We start from the raw sequence: 21,852 nt of genomic DNA, 5'->3' as shown, positions 1-21,852 counted from the left end.
TCGAAAAGTGCAAATTTAGGGGGTAAAATAAACTTTCTCCTGTTAGGTTTAAATTTAAGTATGTGTTTTAGTAAGTCATTCAGAAGAAATGTGTACAATGACAGGCGATTCTGAAGAGCATAACACCTTGCCAGGCGAGATGAAAGATTAGGGGTTTTTCCTAAAATTATTCTTTTTGCATCGAAAAATTTTTTTTAGGTTTTTTGAATCATTCCAAATAGAAAACGTCTTTAGTTATTTTTCTCTTAAGTTAATAGTTTTTGTTATATAAGCGATCGAAAATTTTGAAAATTGCGAAATCGGCCATTTTTAACCCTAAATCGGACATTTATCTAATAATTTCAATGTTGCCAAGATACGTAGATCTTCTTTAAACATTGATTGATGAAATCCCGAAGAGTTTTTTGCAATAAAATATCGAAAACCCCTTTGTTTTTTTAATTGATAATCAAGCAGGTGCGACACTGTAGTGTAAGTGAGGACGTTTGAGTTATGAGTTAGTGAGGAGACATAAATTTATTATCTCGAGAATGGGCAAATTTCAAGAGAAATCCTCAGACATGTCGATTTTTATTTTTAAATTAGGACTTTTTGGCATATATATAATACTAGTGACGTCATCCATCTGAGCGTGATGACGTAATCGATGATTTTTTTAAATGAGAGTAGGGGTTGTGTGATAGCTCATTTGAAAGGTTATTGAATTTTCTATTCACTACTGTAAACATTAACATAATTATTTATACAGGGTGTACAAAAAAATTTTTTTTATTAAATTAACTTTGATTAAATTTGACAAATAGAAGAAAAAAATTTTTTGTACACCCTGTATAAATAATTATGTTAATGTTTATATTACTGAATAGAGAATTAAATAACCTTTCAAATGAGCTATCACACAACCCCTACTCTTATTTAAAAAAATCATCGATTACGTCATCACGCCCAGATGGATGACGTCATTAGTATTATATATATGCCAAAAAGTCGTAATTCAAAATAAAAATCGACCTATCTGAGCATTTCTCTTGAAATTTGCCGATTCTCGAGATAATGAATTTATGCAAACTAAAAGTCCTCACTTATACTACAGTGTCGCACACGCTTGATTAGCAATTAAAAAAACAAAGGGGTTTTTGATATTTTATAGCAAAAAACTCTTCGGGATTTCATCAATCAATGTTTAAAGAATATCTACGTACCTTGGCAACATTGAAATTTTTAGATAAATGTCCGATTTAGGGTTAAAAATGGCCGATTTCTCAATTTTCAAAATTTTCAATCGTTCATATAACAAAAACTATTAACTTAAGAGAAAAATCACGAAAGACGTTTTCTGTTTGAAATGATTCACAAAATCTAAAAAAAATTTGTTCAATGCAAAAAGAATAATTTTAGGAAAAACCCATAATCTTTCCCCTCGCCTGGCAAGGTCTTATGCTCTTCAGAATCGCCTGTCATTGTACACATTTCTTCTAAATGACTTACTCAAACACATACTTAAATTTAAACCTTACAGGAGAAAGTTTATTTTACCCCCTAAATTTTCACTTTTCGATTCACCTGGTAGATACATGTGCACCGCTGAGGCCTGCCAAGTCATGGATTTTAGCCTTGGTGTGCTATGAATTATCACTAGAAAAATTTTTAGCCTTACAGGACGATCGTTAGTCTGAGGGTTCACTAGCTCTTAGACTATAATTCAAAGTTGGTTACGAACCTTTAATGAATGGAGTGGAAATTAACAGGGTCTACACCGTGCAATAGTAAAACATTAGAAGAAATAGAAAGACTGCGAAAACTGTAATAGGTGTAAATAATGATTTTGATTTAAGAAATGTGTGAAGAAATTACAGAAAATGTGCAATGTATGTAACAAATGTTGAAATAAATGCAAAAAATGTGTCTATCAAATACATCCTTTTTTTAAACATACAATATATTTTAATATTTTAAAAGTGTAAAACTAAAAAGTAAAAAATAAAAAAATATTAAAAAAAAATTAAAAACGCTTTTCTTTAGTTACGAGTGACTAAAATGAAAAATATAAAAAAGCAACTGAAAAGCAAAAAATAAAAAAATTAATTCGAAGGATTATTCGTTAAAGAATTGAAAAAATCTAACACCTTCGTTAAAGAAAAGCGTGGGGCGTCTTCAGCGAATAAACGGTTTGAGGATAGATACTCTTTTACTTTTCGCTCCCCACACTTTTCTTTAACGAATGTGTGAGATTGTTATACATTTTATCTGTACAACAGTTTTTTTCGAATAATCCTTCGAGTTTAAATTTTTTTTTTATTTTTTGCTTTTTAGTTGATTTTTTTATATTTTTAATTTTAGTCACCCGTAACTAAAGAAAAGCGTTTCTTAAAATTTTTCTTTCAAATTTTTTTATTTTAATTTAGAAATTAAAATTGAGGTCGTTTCTTTCTTGTTCGATCTGAAGAAACAGTTTTCTGTCTATAAAAATACATTTACGAAAATGGGAATTAAAAAACCGCTTTAAAAGCAGATCCGAATTGTTGTACTAAAAAGTTAATTACCATATAATTTTGCACAATTTCCATCATCTTTAGAATCTTGGTCCAAATCCAAAGTTGTAAATTTTGCATTGATATGATATTTTAAAGAATCCCCTATAGTTCCTGAATATCCTTCAAGCTTGTTTAAAATATATCCATCTAGTTCGGATCCTATCGAGAACGCCTCGTATTTTCCAAACACTTTCTTTTTATTTGTTTTAGTTAGTTCTACCAAAAGTTCGTTTGTTTCAAAAGCTAAAATATAATAATTTATTACATTAACCAGCACGTTTAAGGGGGTAGCCTGAAAATCTTGGTGCAGTGCTATTTAAATGCATTCAATTTTTTCGAATCCTGGGAAAAGTAATAAGTATGTTTGAAAAATTTAAATGCAGACTGAAAGATTAAATTATTACCGAGGGTTGAAAGTCTCTGAAAACTTCCATAATGTTTATTTTAACCCTTATCCGGGCAAGGTGGGCCCGGCGGGCCCGAGACGCCAATTCTTTTATCATAAACTGATAAAAAATTTTATTGAATTTTATGCATCACTGAATTTGTTTAGAAGTGTGTTTCCTTCAACATAGTCATGAGCTATTCAAAATATTCATTTTCATTCTTGAAATTATTGCGTCGAAATAATTTTGTCACGTAAAGGAGAAATACGGGCCTGTCGGGCCCTACTTGTATTTATACCTAATCTCTAAATCTTTGTTACAGAAGTTAATCTGGCAGTCAGGTAATGTTTTTGTGGATTATGTAAAAGACTTTTATGATTCTGGAAATCCAATAATAAAGTCTAAACGTGCAACAAACAATTTAAACATCTCTTTAATGTGAACATCAAAGAGATGCTTACAATAGGTGTTATATCTATTCTAAATGAATTGTAAAAAATGATAATGATTGTTGGAATGTAATAGTATTTTTAGGTAGGCTATACATATTTTTAAATAAATATTGCATCTGCTATCAGTCGTTTGATACCGATGTTAGTGTCGACAACTACTAAACCAGTAAAATTATATTGAATTACAGTAAAAGTAGATAGTGCGAATCAAATGTCCCGAAAACCAAGCTATGCCGAAGAACTGCAAGCTATTGCTAATAATTTATGGGATTCCGATGATGAAGAATCTCCTGAAGTAGTTGGCATTGAAAGTGACTCTGAAATTGAAGATCATCTTTCGGAAGCAAGTGAAGAGGATGATAGGCAAGTAGTATTGAGTGATAATGAAGAAGAATGTGTAGCTACCAGTTCCCAGATTTCAGAGTGTGTAATTTTTGAAACTAAGGATGGAACTAACTGGAAGAGTCAACCACAACCGATAGGACGTATGCGATCCTGCGACATAATAATAAGCAAAGTGCACAAAAGAAATGTTAGCCCCTGGTCAAAGTGTGGATGATCTTGTTGATTCCTTTTGTTTGTTTATGTACGGAAAAATTGTGAACGAAATAGTGAAGTGTACAAATAAAGAAGCCGAAAAAGTCCTGGGGATAGAGAACTGGACATATTGCGACTCTACAGAGATATATGCCTTTATTGGACTCCTACTAACTGCAGGGCACCTGAGTGTCAACAATCATAATGTAGATATACTTAGGAGTAAGTTTTATGGTTCTACTATATTTAAAGCTACCATGGGGTTAAAACGATTCAAAAGTTAGCTAAGATTTTTTCGATTTGACGATAAGGACACGAGGTCTGAACGAAGAAGCAACGACAAATTAGCAGCAATACGTTATGTGTGGAATCAAGTCAACCAAAACTTGCAGAAATACTATTTATCAGGAAAAACATAACGGTAGATGAGCAACTTGTTCCGTATCGATTATTTATAATATTTACGATAACATTTTTTCTACAAAAGTGTTCTTGCATTTCATTATTTTGTTCAAATCTTTCAGGTAGATCGCACATTCGAGGTAGACCGCATACTATAGTAGTACTTTTTGTTTAATCTATTCAATTTAAATTTAACTTTAATAAAAAATCAAAAAAGAATATTAGAAATATATGGGTATATATGAATAGTACATTCAAGAACAGTGGTGGGCCCAACGGACCCGAGTTGCCCGATTACGTAAGTAAAATGTGTTGCCCGGATAAGGGTTAATAAGTAACAGAGGTGATAAAGAAAGAAAAGATTTAGTGTGATTTTTAATTTCAAATAATTCAGCCAAAAGAAACTTTTTTTCGATTGTGATAAACCTAAAAATGCCCAACTATGTCCGCTGTAGAGAAAGTCATCCTGCAAACTACAAAGGATGCATGGTAGCAAAAGAAATGCAGAAGTTAAAAGACAATCGAAATAAGAAACTACAATACCTAAACAGCCGCAAAGGGTGCAACAGCAGAATCCGATATACAAAACCAACGAAAACAAATAAACCTACAGCCAAGCCGCTAGAGGTAATCTAGAAATTGAAAATAGTAATCCAGAACACAACTCTAACATTGAGAGCAGTCTCCAATAAATACTGGAAACATTTACCAAAATGTATGAGCGCATTACTAGATTAGAATATAGCACCAAAGGAGCTATTCTTAAGAAATTTAGTACCTGAGGATAATGGAATGAAATGTAAATGGACTACTGCAGCATCAACAATGTTCCAAGCTACTGCAGTAAGTGTTAAAACAAAATCTTTTGAGCTTATCGTTACTATTTTAAAAATTTTAAAATCATCCTAACATTTAAATTTCCCGCCAAAGCTTAAAAAAAATTCGGACAGAACATTTTGAAACTTAAAACTTTTTTATTTAAAGTTTTTCGCTATACCCTATTCCACGAATATACGACTGTGTTGGATTATTTCGACAACGAATATTTTATTGTGCAAAATATGAAGAACCAAAATAAATTGCAAATTACGTTGCTGTTTATTGGAATAACTATTAGAGCCATTGACTTTGGTACTTCTTATGTTGCACACTGAAATATTCGTTGTCGCGATAATCAAAAACAGTCGTATGTTGGTGGAATGAACAATGAACCATAGCTCTTGATGCGGCTGAAAAAATAAAAACATAAAAAGCTTAATTAGGCTCTAGGTGGGGATCACGCGACCACCTAGGGGGCTAAAAACTTCAGAAAGAGTTTCTCTGTATGTGCTAAACGGTGACCTATATGGAATTCGATTCGAGTTGGGGGCATTTTTCATCACCTTACCCGGCTAGGCCCTTTGCTGAATATCTCGAAGAAACATTCCAGCCAAATAAAGGTGATAACACACTATAATGGGAAGATGTCACACAGAAAGAAGGTGAAGTTAAGCTAGTCACTCCAAAAGAAGTGGCCGACGAAATTAAATCATACATCAATTCCAGGAAAGCACCTGAGTTTGACTTAATTAATGGGGAAATCTTAAAACAGCTTCCTAGAAAAACCATTGTAAAACTGACATAACTTATACATGCCGCGTTCAGATCAAGATATATTCCCAAGGTACCGAAAGTGGCTGAGGTCCTAATGATCCTTAAACATGGAAAAAAAACCAAATACAGTATCATCGTACAGGCCGATTTCATTTCTACCCTTAATTTCGAAGCTATACGAGAAGCTTTTGTTGAGAAGGCTGAAACCTCTCATAGACGCTAAGGCTCTAATTTCATCACACCAGTTTGGGTTTTGAGAAAGTCATTCAACTATGGACCAAGTATGTCTATTAAGCTAGAAAGACCATTTCATAAGCGAGCCATAAGACACACCCCATATTTTTTTGCTATTTTATTGCTAATTTATTATGCAAATTAAAAATTTATTGCTTCATCCCCTTCAGAGAAACAGGTGGCCATTCCAGCTTAATATTAAGCTAGAAAGGCCAACATTCATATATCCGGAACGAAAGTAGATAGAGAGTTGCTTCTGGTGGCCTATTTTATTGCTAATTAATTGCTAATCTATTACGCAAAACAAAAATTTATTGCTTCATCCCCTTCAGAGAAACAGGTGGCCATTCCAGCTTAATATTAAGCTAGAAAGGCCAACATTCATATATCCGGAACGAAAGTAGATAGAGAGTTGCTTCCGGCGGCCTATTTTATTGCTAATTAATTGCTAATTTATTACGCAAAACAAAAATTTATTGCTTCATCCCCTTCAGAGAAACAGGTGGCCATTCCAGCTTAATATTAAGCTAGAAAGCCCAACATTCATATATCCGGAACGAAAGTAGATAGAGAGTTTCTTCCGGTAGCCTATTTTATTACTAATTAATTGCTAATTTATTACGCAAAACAAAAATTTATTGTTTCAACCCTTTCAGAGAAACAGGTGGCCATTTCAGCTTAATATTAAGCTAGAATAGCCAACATTCATATTTCCGGAACGAAAGTAGATATAGGGTAGCTTCCGGCGGCATATTTTATTGCTAATTAATTGCTGAAAGATTGAGTTTACAAAAATTCACAAACTCACCCCCTTCAACCCCTACCGTTATCATCATTCCCTGGAATCCACAAAAAGTGAAAATAACCAGTTTAAAGAGCTAAAACCAAGTAGGTATTTTTTGATCATTAATTACTACATGTCTAAGCCAAAAATGAATGTTTTGCTTCCTCCCCTAACGAGCCACAATGGCTACAGCGGTTTAATACTTAAAGCTGCAATACTCAACACTGCTATTTCAGGAAAGAAAGCAGATAGAGGGTCGCTTCTGGCGGAATATTTAATTTTTAATTAATTGCTGAAAGATGGGTTATACCAGTATTTACAAACTCACCCCCTCCAACCCCTACCGTTATCATCGTTCCACGGATTTCACAAAGCTTGAAAATAATCAGTTTAAAAACTTAAAACCAAGTGGGTATTTTTTTTTCTAATTAACGGCTGCAGGTCTACGCCAAAAACTAATTTTTTGCTTCATCCCCTAACTAGAAATAATGGCTACTGCGGTTTAATTCTTAAGCTACAATACCCAACACTCCTATTTCAGGAACGAAAGCAGATAGAAGGTTGTTTCCAGCGGCATATTTTATTGCTAATTAATTTCTGAAGGATAAGGTATACAACAATTTGCAAACTCACCCCCTCCAACCCCCACCGTTGTCATCATTCCCCGGATTTCACAGAAAGTCAAAATTACTAGTTTAAAAACCTATGACCAAGTGGGTATTTTTTCCTAAGCAACTGCTGCAGGTCTACGCCAAAAACGATTGTATTGCTTCATCCCCTAACGAGCAACATTGGCTACTGCGGTTGAATACTTAAACTACAACACTTAATTCTCCTGTTTCAGTAACGAAAGCAGATAGAGCGTCGCTTCCGGCGGCCTATTTTATTGCTCACTAATTGCTTATTTATTACGCAAATTACAAATTTATAGCTTCAACCCCTTCAGAGAAACAGGTGGCTATTCCAGCTTAATATTAAGAGAGAATAGCCAACATTCACATTTCCGGAACAAAAGTAGATAGAGGGAAGCGGGTATTTTGTGCTTATTAATTGCTACAGTTTTAAGCCAAAAATGAATGTTTTTCTTCATCCCCTAACGAGCCACAATGGCTACTACGGTTTAACACTTGAGGTTACAATACCCAACAGTCCTATTTTAGGAAAGAAAGCAGATAGAGGGTCGCTTCTGGCGGCATATTTTATTTTTAATTAATTTCTGAAAGGAGGAGTATACCAGAATTTGTAAACTCACTCCCTCCAACCCCTACCATTATCATCGTTTCCCGGATTTCACAAAGACTGAAAATAACCAGTTTAAAGACTTAAAACCAAGTGGGTATTTTTTCTAATTAATTAACTTCTACGCAGGTCTACGCCAAAAACGACTTTTTTGCTTCATCCCCTAACGAGCAACAATGGCTACTGCGGTTTAATACTTAAGCTACAATACCCAACACTCCTATTTCAGAAACGAAAGCAGATAGAGGGTCGCTTCCAGCGGCATATTTTATTGTTAGTTAATTGCTGAAATTTGTTGTATATAACAATTGACAAACTCACTCCCCAACCCCAATCGTTATCATTCCGCGGATTTCACAGAAATGAAAATTACCAGTTAAAAACCTAAGACCAAGTGGGTATTTTTTTTCCTAAGTAACTGCTGCAGGTCTACCCCAAAAACGATTTTTTTGCTTCATCCATGAAGGCCATCGCTGAAGGGCAACAATGGCTACTGCGGTTGAATACTTAAGCTACAACACTCAACCCTAGTATTTCAGGGGCGAAAGCAGATAGCTGGTCGCTTCTGGCGGCCTATTTTATTGCTATATTATGCAAAATAAAAATTTATTGAAAAAAATGAATAACCATTTTCGATTTCGAAAATCATTTTCAATTTCGTTGCAAAACGAAAATACAGCCGAACCATATTCTAGTCCAATCAGATTGTGTTGCAAGCACCTCTACCGGTTTCGAAACTTATTAGTCTCTCATCAAAAATTTATTGCTTCAACCTCTTCAGAGAAACAGGTGACTATTTCAGCTTAATATTAAGCTAGAATAGCCAACATGCATATATCCGGAACGAAAGTAGATAGAGAGTTGCTTCCGGTGGCCTTTTTTGTTGCTAATTAATTGCTAATTTATTACGAAAAATAAAAATGTATTGCTTCAACCCCTTCAGAGAAACAGGTGGCTATTCCAGCTTAATATTAAACTAGAATAGCCAACATTCAGATTTCCGGAACAAAAGTAGATAGAGGGTAAGTAGGCAACTTCCTTAAAAAAACGAATTTACTAAGAGAGTTGACCATAATTTTTGTACTTATGCGTGCTAATAATAAGCTTCGAAAGAATTTAAGCATAGGTTTCAAAAAATTAAAGCAAGTGTTGTATATTTAATTTTAATTTATTTTATCTTTAATGTACATTAGTAATCTGGGCGCTATTTTTTTGTTTCTTTAACGAAAAATTATTTTTCTAGTAAATTATCGAAGCCCATCCAAGATGTGTTTCCTCTTCGATAGGTATAGGTTATGTAGTGACCACCTCGATTTTCATTAAAATCAGACAAACTGGTTCCTCCTACACCAGTGTATCCGATAGCACCCATTAATACTAGCTGATGATCGTCGTCGTGGGGTATGTTTAAATTTTTATGGGGTGTCGTTAATGGTATGGTTTTAATTTCTTCATGTTCATTATAGACTTGAAAAACCGCAACATTAAGAACTAGAATACATAAGTGGTATGTTTTCTCCATCTTCCTCTATGGGGTTGAAGCCTGGACAATGACAGAAGTAACACAAAAAAATCCAAGCATTCGAACTCTGGTGCTACCGAAAAATAATCAGAATGTCCTACATAAGCCATACGACAAACGCGGAAGTCTTTCGGAGGATGAACAAGGAAACAGAGCTTATGATTATAATAAAAAAAAGGAAAATACAATTTTTTTTCATCGTAAGAAATCAAAAGTATGAACTGCTCCAACTTAACGAACATAATCGAAAGCAAAATTAATAGCAAAAGGGGACCAGGAAGAAGACGCAACTCTTGGCTTAAAAACCTACGACAATGGACGAATATGAACAGGATGGCTGCAAATAAGATAAAATGGGAAAATGTAATGGTCAAGGTCCTTAAGGATAAGGCACCGTAAGAAGAAGATAAAATATATGAATAATTTCACATAAATTCTCTAGATTTCTGTCACAGATTGTGGATTTTTTGAAATTTAGGGGCATGCTTCTGAAACCACTTTTTGTTCGTTCTCTAGGACCTGAAAGTCAAGCTTTTTTGGGAATTGAAATTGAAACTTATGTCGCAATCTGTCCGAATTATCTTTCCTATCCTTGTTTGCATTCATTAAATGCTATTTTGTAAATTGTTTGGTACAATATATCAACACTCTCGATGTAAACTTGCACGCTCAAGAAGATGGCCTTAACATAATTTGTCTATAGTCCAAAGTAACGTTCCTAATACCTATTTTTGAAAGAGAGACAAGTGTATTTTAGCATGTTTTTAAAGCGAAGGAACATTCCTACTAGCTATTTTTGAACAAGTGTATTTTAGAATTTTTGCGTTTTTCTGTACTCCGACTATAATTTCAACACAAAAAAGATACAAGAAATATTTCCATATGGCATAAACAGAATTTACCTAAAACCGTAAGGAACTATCCTATAAGCTATTTTTTTAATGAGAAATTAGAGTATTTTAGCATGTTTTTTTTTTCATTTTTATGCATTTATTTGTAGGTACTCTGGCCATAATTAAAACGATAAAAAGTAACAGGTAGGTAATATTTTCGATGTAAAATTTTACACTGAAAAACATGATACTAACAGAATTTAGCTAAAGCCTGAAGGGAGTCTCCTATAACCAATTTTGGAAGGAGAGATTAGTGGATTTTAAGATGTTTTTTAAGCTTAATTACTTTTTCTACAATCCGTTTTGATGCGCCATTTTGGTGGTGATTTAGTTTGAGATTTTTATCTGAATACAATATTAAGAACAGTAAGGGTATTCTCTTAAATTACTTTTAAGTATAAAAGTATTATTTTTAATCAATTCATCACGAGAACGGCACATGAAGATGGATTATAGAAAAAATCCACTAACATCTACTTTAAAAATAGCTTATATGAAAGTTTCTACGAGCATTGTATTAATTATTCTATTAGTGTCATCTTCTTTATCCTGCAATATTAAATCCAAAATGTTACCTGATACTTTTTTTAGGGTTGATATTATGGACAGAGTGCAAATAAATACATAAAAATGAAAAATGATGCTAAACTACACTTGTCTCTAATCTATCCTTCCAAAATTGGTTATAGGAAAGTTCTTTCAGGCTTTAGCTAAATTCTGTTAGTATCACGTTTTTTAGTGTAAAATTTTACATCGAAAATATTACCGACCTGTTACTTTTTTATCGTTGTAATTATGGCCAGATTACAAATAAATGCATAAAAATGAAAAAAAAACATGCTAAAATACTCTAATCTCTCATTAAAAAATAGCTTCTAGGATAGTTCCTTACGGTTTTAGGCAAATTCTGTTTATACCATATTATGGAAATGTTTCTTGTATCTTTTTTTGTGTTGCAATTATAGTCGGAGTACAGAAAAACGCAAAAAATTCTAAAATACGCTTGTTCAAAAATATAGCTAGTAGGAATGTTCCTTCGCTTTAAAAACATGCTAAAATACACTTGTCTCTTTTTCAAAAATAGGTAATAGGAACGTTACTTTGGAGTTTAGACAAATTCTGTTAAGGCCATCTTCTTTAACGTGCAAGTTTACATCGACAGTGTTTATTTATATTGTACCAAACAATTTACAAAATAGCATTTAATGAATGCAAACAACGATAGGAAAGATAATTCGGACATATGACATAAGTTTCGATTTCAATTCCCAAAACAGCTTGACTTTCAGGTCCTAAAAAACGAACAAAGAGTGGTTTCAGAAGCATGCCCCTAAATTTCAAAAAATCCACAATCTGTGACAGAAATATAGAGAATTTATGTGGAATTACTCATATATTTTATCTTCTCCTTACGGTGCCTTATCCTTAAGGACGTTGACCATTACATTTTCCCATTTAATCTTATTTGCAGCCATCCTGAATAGTTCTGTGGAGGTCATATTCGTCCATTGTCGTAGGTATAAGTTATAAGCATAAGCTCTGTTTCTTTGTTCACCCTCCGAAAGACTTCCGCATTTGTCGTATGGCTCATTTAGGACATTCTGGGCATTTTACGGTAGCACCAGAGTTCGAATGCTTGGATTTTTTTTGTGTTACTTCTGTCATTGCTCAGGCTTCAACCTCATAGAGGAAGAGGTAGAAAACATAGCACTTATGTATTCTAGTTCTCAATAAGATATCCAGCTGGAGGTTGCATAGAACTTTTTGTATTTTGTAAAACACTTTTGTTCCAGTGAGTGGTACAAACTTTCATCAAGGTTGCTTTCAAGGTACGTTATTCTTGTTACTCCTCACTCTTTCCAGATCTTTGTTTTGTCACAGTGTGAAGGTCAATGTTTTGTCGACATTGACCTTCACACTTCTGTTTAGGTGCTTGCTAATGACCACCCTTTTTGTCTTTTTTTGTACTGAATTTCATTCCAAATTCTCTACAGGTATTTTATAAAAAACAAAAGTTAATTAATTTACATTCATTGCAGGGGATGTTGTGGTTTTTCAAGTCTATAATGAACATGAAGAAATTAAAACCATACCCTTAAAGACACTCCATAAAAATTTAAACATACCCCGCGACGACGATCATCGGGTAGTATTAATGGGTGCTATCGGATACACTGGTGTATGAGGAACCAGTTTGTCTGATTTTAATGAAAATCGAGGTGGTCACTATATAACCTATACCTATCGAAGAGGACACACATCTTGGATGGGCTTCGATGATTTACTAGAAAAATCATTTTTCGTTAAAGAAACAAAAAAAATAGCGCTCAGATTATTAATGTACATTAAAGATAAAATAAATTAAAATTAAATAAACAACACTTGCTTTAATTTTTTGGTACCTATGCTTAAATTCTTTCGCAGCTTATTATTAGCACGCATAAATGCAAAAATTATGGTCAACTCTCTTAGTATATTCGTTTTTTAAGGACGTTGCATACTTTATTTTAAATGTACAGATTTTAGAGAATCTGCCAATATTACTATTTAGTTATTAAAAAACGATATACATAAACTGAGTATTGGGTCACGTGCTACAGATATGTGATAATGGATAACGACAATTTAACATGGACTCTAAAGTATAAAAAACTCTACAAATCAATATTGAACTGTACAGATATTCTTAATGAGCATTTAAGAAAATTATAAATGAAATATGAGTGTTGGGTACTGTGGGTTCATTATAAAACTGCAGTAGCCATTCTTGCTCGTAAGGGGATGAAGCAAAAAATTCATTTTTGGCGTAGACCTGCAGCAATTAATTAGCAAAAAAATGCACACTTGATTTAAATCTCTAAACTGGGCATTTTCACATTTTGTGAAATTAAGGGGATGAAAATAACAGTATGGGTTGGAGAGGGAGTGTGTGTAAATGCTTCTATACCCCACCTTTCAGTAATTAATTGGCAATAAAATATAGCGCCGCAAGCGACTCTTTATCTACTTTCGTTCCTGTAATATAAGTGTTGGGTATTGTAGCATAAGTATTAAACCGCAGTAGCCAATGTTGGTCGTTACGGGGATGAAGCAAACAATTCCTTTTTCGCGTAGACCTGCAGCAGTTGCTTAGGAAAAAAATACCCACTTGGTCATAGGTTTTTAAACTAGTAATTTTGACTTTCTGTGAAATCCGGGGAATGATGATAACGGTGGGGGTTGAAGGGGGTGAGTTTTTAAATTGTTGTATACCATATCTTTCAGAAATTAATTAGCAATAAAATATGCCGCTGGAACCGACCCTCTATCTACTTTCGTTACTGAAATAGGAGAATTGAGTGTTGTAGCTTAAGTATTCAACCGCAGTAGCCATTTTTGCTGGTTAGGGGATGAAGCGATAAAATCGATTTTGGCGTAGACCTGCAGCAGTTGCTTAGTAAAAAATACCCACTTGGTCTTAGGTTTTTAAACTGGTAATTTTCACTTTCTGTGAAATCCGTTGAGCGATGATAATGGTAGGGGTTGGAGGGGGTGAGTTTGTAAATTCTGGTATACCCAATCTTTCAGCAATTAATTAGCAAAAAAATATACCGCCGAAAGCTACTCTCTATCTACTTTCGTTCCAGAAATATGAATGTTGGCTCTTCTAGCTTAATATTAAGCTAGAATAGCCACCTGTTTCTCTGAAGGGGTTGAAGCTATAAATTTGTAATTTGCGTAATAAATAAGCAATTAATTATTAATAAAATAGGCCGCCAGAAGCGACGCTATATCTGTTTTCGTTACTGAAACATGAGAATTGAGTGTTGTAGTTTAAATATTTAACCGCAGTAGCCATTGTTGCTCGTTAGGGGATGAAGCAATAAAATCGTTTTTGGTATAGACCTGCAGCAGTTGCTTAGGAAAAAAATACCCACTTGGTCATAGGTTTTTAAACTAGTAATTTTGACTTTCTGTGAAATCCGGGGAATGAAAACAACGGTGGGGGTTGGAGGGGGTGTGTTTGCAAATTGTTGTATACCATATCTTTCAGAAATTAATTAGCAATAAAATATGCCGCTGGAAACGACCCTCTATCTGTTTTCGTTCCTGAAATAGGAGTGTTTTGTATTGTAGCATAAGGATTAAACTGCACTAGCCATTGTTTCTCGTTAGGGGATGAAGCAAAAAATTGGTTTTTGGCGTAGACCTGCAGCTATTAATTACAAAAAAAATACTCACTTGGTTTTAAGTTTTTAAACTGATTATTTTCACTCTTTGTGAAATCCGTGGAACGATGATAACGGTAGGGGTTGGAGGGGGTGAGTTTGTAAATTCTGGTATACCCCATCTTTTAGAAATTAATTAAAAATTAAATATTCCGCCAGAAGCGACCGTCTATCTGCTTTCTTTCCTGAAATAGGAGTGTTGAGTATTGTAGCCTTAAGTATTAAACCGCAGTAGCCATTGTGGCTCATTAGGGGAGGAAGCAAAACATTCATTTTTGGCTTAGACCTGTAGCAATGAATAAGCAAAAAATACGTACTTGGTTTTAGCTCTTTAAACTGGTTATTTTCACGTTTTGTGGATTCCGGGGAATGATGATATCGGTAGGGGTTGAAGGGGGTGAGTTTGTAAATTCTTGTAAACTCAATCTTTCAGCAATTAATTAGCAATAAAATAGGCCACCGAAAGCAACGCTCTATCTACTTTCGTTCCGGATATATGAATGTTGGCCTTTCTAGCTTAATATTAAGATGGAATGGCCACCTGTTTCTCTGAAGGGGATGAAGCAATAAATTTTTGTTTTGCGTAATAAATTAGCAATTAATTAGCAATAAAATAGGCCACCGGAAGCAACTCTCTATCTACTTTCGTTCCGGATATATGAATGTTGGCCTTTCTAGCTTAATATTAAGCTGGAATGGCCACCTGTTTCTCTGAAGGGGATGAAGCAATAAATTTTTGTTTTTCGTAATAAATTAGCAATTAATTAGCAATAAAACAGGCCACCGGAAGCAACTCTCTATCTACTTTCGTTCCGGATATATGAATGTTGGTCTTTCTAGCTTAATATTAAGCTGGAATGGCCACCTGTTTCTCTGAAGGGGATGAAGCAATAAATTTTTAATTTGCCTAATAAATTAGCAATAAAATAGCAAAGAAATATGGGGTGTGTCTCATGGCTCCCTTATGAAATGGTCTTTCTAGCTTAATAGACATGGACCAAGTCCATAGGGTAACGTATATAATAGAGAGGTCGCTGGAAGGAAACAAAATTTGCTCCGCTGTCTTCCTCGACGTGGAGCAAGCTTTTGATAGAGTATGGCACAAATGACTTAAATACAAATTAAGCAGGATTTTACCAAGACAATATTATACATAATTATTGGAATCTTAGATATCAGAGAAAGTTTTTGGGGTTAATCAAGAAGAAGCCTACTCGGAACGAAAAGAAATCAATGCAGATGCACCACAAGGTAATGTGATAGGACCGGTCCTATACCTATTATACACCAGTGACATCCCTGAAGTAGATCATTACACAATAGCTACCTTTGCTGATGACAGTGCCGTCTTAGACGTAGGTGAAGACCGTGAAGAAGCAACAAGAAAACTAGAAATCTCTGTTAACAGACTTAACAAATGGAATGCTGGAGAATTAAATTAAATGAAATGAAGTCAGTGCATATAAATTTTACAAACAAGAAAAAACAATACATTCCTGTTAACATAAATAATACTTAGGTACCATATGCCGATACCGCAAAATATTTGGGTATTACATTAGACGCTAGGCTACGCTGGAGGGCCCATGTTAAAAAGAAACGAGAACAGCTTAACATGAAGTATAAAAAAATGTATTGGCTATTGGGAAACAATATATATCTGTCGATCTATAACAAAATGCTTTTGTATAAACAGATTATAAAACCTATATGGCCGTATGGCATCCAGCTATGGGACTACGATTCCAAAACAAAGTGCCAAGGAGCATTGTCGACGCTCCATGGTACTATAGGAAGAGTGACCTCCATAGGGACCTAGACATGGATACTGTTAAAAAGACCATAGAAAAATTTGCCAACAGTCACGAACAACGACTTCTTCAACACGTCAATGTTGAGGCCATCCAGCTTCTCGACAACACGGATATAGCTTGAAGACTCAAGAGGAAGAAACCCTTCGAGTTAGGCAAGTGAAAAATGAACAAGTTAACATTTGTGCAATAAATTAACAGAACCTAAGGGGTACTATTGAGTGTGTCCTTATTCTTAAGTTTTTAGTAGTAATTAAGGTTAGAAATAAGTTGCTCATTGATAATATTATTTGATCAGATTGTAATGTTCTTAAGCATCTTATTAGTGTTTATTAAAAAAAACATTTTTAATTCCAAGGGGCTTTCGACCCTCGGTAATAATGTAACCTTTCATTCTGTCTTCGAATTTTCCAAAAATATTTACTAGTTTTCTAAACACTCGAAAAAAAATAAATGAAACTTTTTTTTTTGGTAATAAAATCGTGAAAATTTCCCCTATTTAGCACCCCAAATGAGATTAATCGCTACCCCTGCTTTCTTTTCTGTGAGTATCACAAATACTTTTCAAGTTATTTTGAAAAAAGAGAATTTTTTCCAAAATTAACAAAATTTTTTTATTAGATAACCAATTTTTTCAAAAATAAGCATTTTAAATCGGTAAAACTTATGACATCGTATAAACAATACATTTATGTAAAGTAAATGTAAAGTAGGTAAATCAGTCACGATTGATTTTATTTGGGGTGCTAATAAGGGGGAAATTTATTTTGCAAAAATAAGGCCAACTTGATTTCGAGCATAACTCGCTTAGCGTTGGTTCATCATTACACAGCCAAATTTGTCCACTGTCGGACATAGGCCTCCTCAAGGTGTCTCCTCCCTTCTCTGTCCTGGGCAGCTGCAATCCAGTTTATCGCTATTCTTTTAATGTCGTCGGTCCATCTGGTAGGTGGTCTTCCACAACTTCGCTTGTCTGCCCTTGGCCGCCACTCTAAAATTTTCTTTGTCCATATGTTGTCTCTCTGTCTTGCGACGTGTCCCGACCATTTCCACTTCAACTTCGTAATGCGTTTTATGATGTCTTCCACTCCAGCTCTTTGCCGTAACTCATCATTTCGCATTCTGTCTCTCAAAGTTAGACCAAGCATGGATCTCTCCATTTTTCATTATATAGTTTTCGAGGTCGATTTGTTGCGATGGTTAAACATCTTAAAAAAGGTTAGAACAGTTTTCAAAAAAAAACTATTTAGAAAAACCAAAACTGGTCCGTTCATTTATCTTCCAGAGATGGTTCGATTTCATCAATTGAGAATTTCTAGTAGCGGTCAGATGTCGTTTCCAAGCTGGACAGGTCAACGGTTATTTTGTCGCATTATTTTTTTTGGCTCTAAAATTTTTAAGAATTTTTGACATTAGATTATTAAATTATGAGGTAGGTATTCAAAGTACTAAAACTTACTTTTGCTTTAAGTCGGTGAATTACACGGTTTTTTTTAAATTTTTTTCATCGTCAACAAAAAGAAAAATGTCCAAAACGATTTTTCTAGAAAACGCTGTATTCTAACGATTTAAAACAATAGTACCTTTTAGTACTTGAATACCTAACAATTTAATAATACAGTGTCAAAAATTCTTAAAATTTAAAGACAAAAAAGTTATGCAATACATAACCGTTGCCCTTCCCAAATGGGACGCCTATCACCGGTACCAGAAATTCGCAATTTATGGAACAGAGTTTTTCTCTGGAAGATAAATAAGCATACGAGTTTTCGTTTTTCTAAATTGAAACGTTCTGGAAGTATTAAAAAAACTAGTTACTTCCTTGGGAAGCTTGCTTGGGAAGCATTTTCGATTAGTTGATTTGGGTTAAACCTGAATATTTTGAGCCCAGGAATCTACCGGTAAAATATTTCCAATTATTAATGAAACACCCTGTATATATTTGTACTTGTAATGGTTAGTTACTAATTAGCTTATATATTTAATTACCTGTCATGCGGTAAATATTTTCTAACCCGATCCAAAATTCTCCACTTAAATCACCAAAACCAAACTTGTAGTCCCTCCAAGGTAAGAAAAAGTCCTGCGATCCATCAATTCTCTTTTGAATATGGGTCCAGCCGCCACCGCTAGTTTCCATGTCGCATAAAACAGTAAACGGTTTACTGTTCGTCCGGGGTTTAATCTTATATACACCTGATTTATTATTTCCTAAAAGTAATCATATATTTTTGCAATTATAAAATTTTTCAGACTTACACAGTTTAACAACTTTGCAAAATATCGATAATATATGTATTTCTAGTTATAAGATCTTAATAAAATTTATCACATCTTCTACTACTTTATACACGTGTTCGGACATCTGACCTCTTGTAGCTTAAAATTAACTCGAATATGAGAAAAGCCATTAAATTAAGACGATATTTTCGTTGACGGTCGCAAACCTTTTTGACTTGGGAATCTTTACGCTATAAAAACAAATTTATAATCTCGATCCCTAATTTACTTCTTATTTTAACATATTATGTGGCTTAATACCGCTCAGATTAGAAACATAACTTCAGTTCGATATTATTGGATTGTATGTTGGTGTAAGTCGACCGAACTAAAAGGTTTATTGCTTATAATTTAAATTAGACAAGTACAAAAGTTGATTGATTTCCCTTTCATTGTAAAAGTCTAAAAAATCCGATTTATATGTTGCTGATATAAGTGTGCTGGTTAGTACTTAACTGAGGAAGTACCGTGATATCTTTTACAGAGATCATCGCTCAAATATTGGGTATCAAAGTCTAATTAATTATTCCAGATTATTCTGCGTGCATTTATTTATAGCAATAAGTTATTACTATATTTCTCAGTTAACAACACAGGCAGTTGTGAACCCGAAATTAGAAGACGCATTCAACTAGCAAGAGCAGCAATGAGTGAACTAAACGGGGTCTAGCGTGATCGTCACATTACTATGACAAACAAACATAGACTCGTTTCAACTCTGGTCTTTTCCATATTTTACTATGCATGCGAGACATGGACAGTCAAAGAAACAGATAGACGACGTATAGACGCCTTTGAAATGTGGACATGGAGACGCCTGCTTCGAATTCCATGGACGGCTCGCCGTACAAATGTCTCGGTTCTGGATGAAATTAAACCGGATCAGCGTCTCTCCAGTACCGTTTACTCTAGAATTTTAAAGTTCTTTGGTCATATCCATCGGAGTGATCACAAAATGGAGCGGTTGGTGGTCCAAGGAAGGCCTCAGACTCAACGCCAACGCGGAAGATCTCCACAGCGATGGGCGGACATTACTAAAAAGCTTCTCAACAAACAGTACACTGAGGCAATACATGTAACTGATGACCGCGACTAGTGGAGAACTATTATCAATCAAACTGTCCGAGCTGCTGAAGCCCAATTATGAACCACAACACATCTACTAAGATGTTAATGACTATGATGATGATGATGATATTTCTCAGTGGGTCATGTTTGATTAATTATATGTGCGTTATTGCTTATGTAGCAAAAATCATTATGTCACCAAGTGCACCCGTTGTGTTCTAATTTCGAAAGTAAGTAAAGCCAATATATGTTTTGATCTTTATGATATCTATAAATAAAATATAGTATTCTCCTTTTCACGACCATTTTTCAGTGCGTCACAAATTATAGAAAAAAAGGTAAGTCCGTGATAATACACATTTATGACATTTATTCTAACATGACATTTTAGTTAAATCTGACAGTTGTCACAATTTATTTTCAATTTGGAATAAAAACAAATCAATTGTGTCTATTGCATTTATAAAATGGTATTTTCTTTGATTTGTATGGTCTTATAAATTGTACAGATTATATTGATAATATTATTATTTTATTTAATAAATAATTCTTTTTTGATTATGGCGCCATCTATTGACAACTAGAATAACTAGAAGAAATGTTATAAATGTCTGTAATCAGAGACGTGCGTTTTTTTCTGTCATATACAATTTAATGCGCTAGAGAGAAATCGAAAAACTGTTACGCACTGAAAAATGGTCATGAAAAGGATTATATAGTATTTTTACTACAAAAGCGATATTACGTAGGTCAAAATTTTTGACGTAAGAGAACTGTCAAAACATTAGAATGTGACTTTTCATTATTGTCATGTTTATAATAAACATCCCAATTATGAAAAGTCACATTCTAAGGTTTTGACAGTTCTCTTACGTCAAAAATTTTGACCTACGTAATATCGCTTTTGTAGTAAAAATACTATAGTCATTATTACATAATTTAAAGGATCTAAGATTTTGTGAAATTGGCACATGGTCTTACGACCAAAATAGTGCCAAAAATTAACGAGTCTTGCCTGAACTAACAAAATGTATATAATAGGACAACAGACATAGCGTCCAACTGAAATATTAATTAATATTTAAAAAAAAACGGATCAGGTGTCAAACTAAATATTGTAAATTTGCAAATTTGTTTCTGTTTAATTTATATCCATCCTATAGAATTTTAATTAAGTATGCACCTTTAATGCAACTTAATAATATTTAAAGGGATTTTACAGTGGCCTAGTATTTCTTTGGTGGCTCAGCTGGCATCCAACCTGTTTTAACAGTGATGATGATTTTTAATAAAATCGAAAACGTTCTGTCATTTAGTCCTTAAAGGGATTTTTAATAAAAAATTTATACCTTTTACAAAGGATATTTTTCCAATTTTGTAATTGATGGTATACAGCCAACTACAGGGAAAAAATTTTTCCACCTACCTCTACCGAAAGTATACGTTTCCGGACCTGATTGTAGGGAGCAAAGTTGTACTTTTCCTCCCTAGGGAGGAAAATATTTTTCCTCCCTAGGGAGGAAAAGTAAAAGTGACGTCATGGTATTTCATTCATGAAATATAACTTATTGACGCCCTGTATAATATCTATTTTCTATTACGTAAGTATCTATATATTTTAACGTTTATTTATAAACACCCTGTGTTTTGCAGAATGGTAAAAAACAGTAAATTGTTATTTTGATTTAACAATGTTTACATTAATAATTTGACTTATATTTGACAGTTGACAGTTATATTGTACCTACTTGTTAGTTTTAGCTCTAATAAATTTTGTTGGTAGTTACATAAATAAATTAAGTAAAAATGAAAAAATGACTTGTTATTTGAGGAAGGTGGAAAAACCATATGTATAACATGGGAGTAAAGTGCCTTTTCCTCCCTTGAATGATTACTGCCCTCCGCTACG

The 21,852-nt window shown here is 33.9% G+C and overlaps 1 protein-coding gene across 1 annotated transcript in view; it reads right to left on the bottom strand.

The window, feature by feature from the left end:
• Positions 1-21,852, bottom strand: part of LOC114340859 (ficolin-2-like) — a 45,438-nt gene that overhangs the window by 3,980 nt on the left and 19,606 nt on the right. Inside the window, exons 4-5 of the mRNA XM_050658936.1 lie at positions 18,585-18,806; positions 2,544-2,777 (exon numbers count right to left, since the gene is read on the bottom strand). Of these exons, the coding sequence (XP_050514893.1) occupies positions 2,544-2,777; positions 18,585-18,806 (456 nt within the window). The remainder of the gene's footprint in view (positions 1-2,543; positions 2,778-18,584; positions 18,807-21,852) is intronic.

Source organism: Diabrotica virgifera, chromosome 8 (assembly GCF_917563875.1).
Source record: "Diabrotica virgifera virgifera chromosome 8, PGI_DIABVI_V3a".
Taxonomy (NCBI): Eukaryota; Metazoa; Arthropoda; class Insecta; order Coleoptera; family Chrysomelidae; genus Diabrotica; species Diabrotica virgifera.
This window is presented reverse-complemented; position numbering and strand designations above follow the sequence as displayed.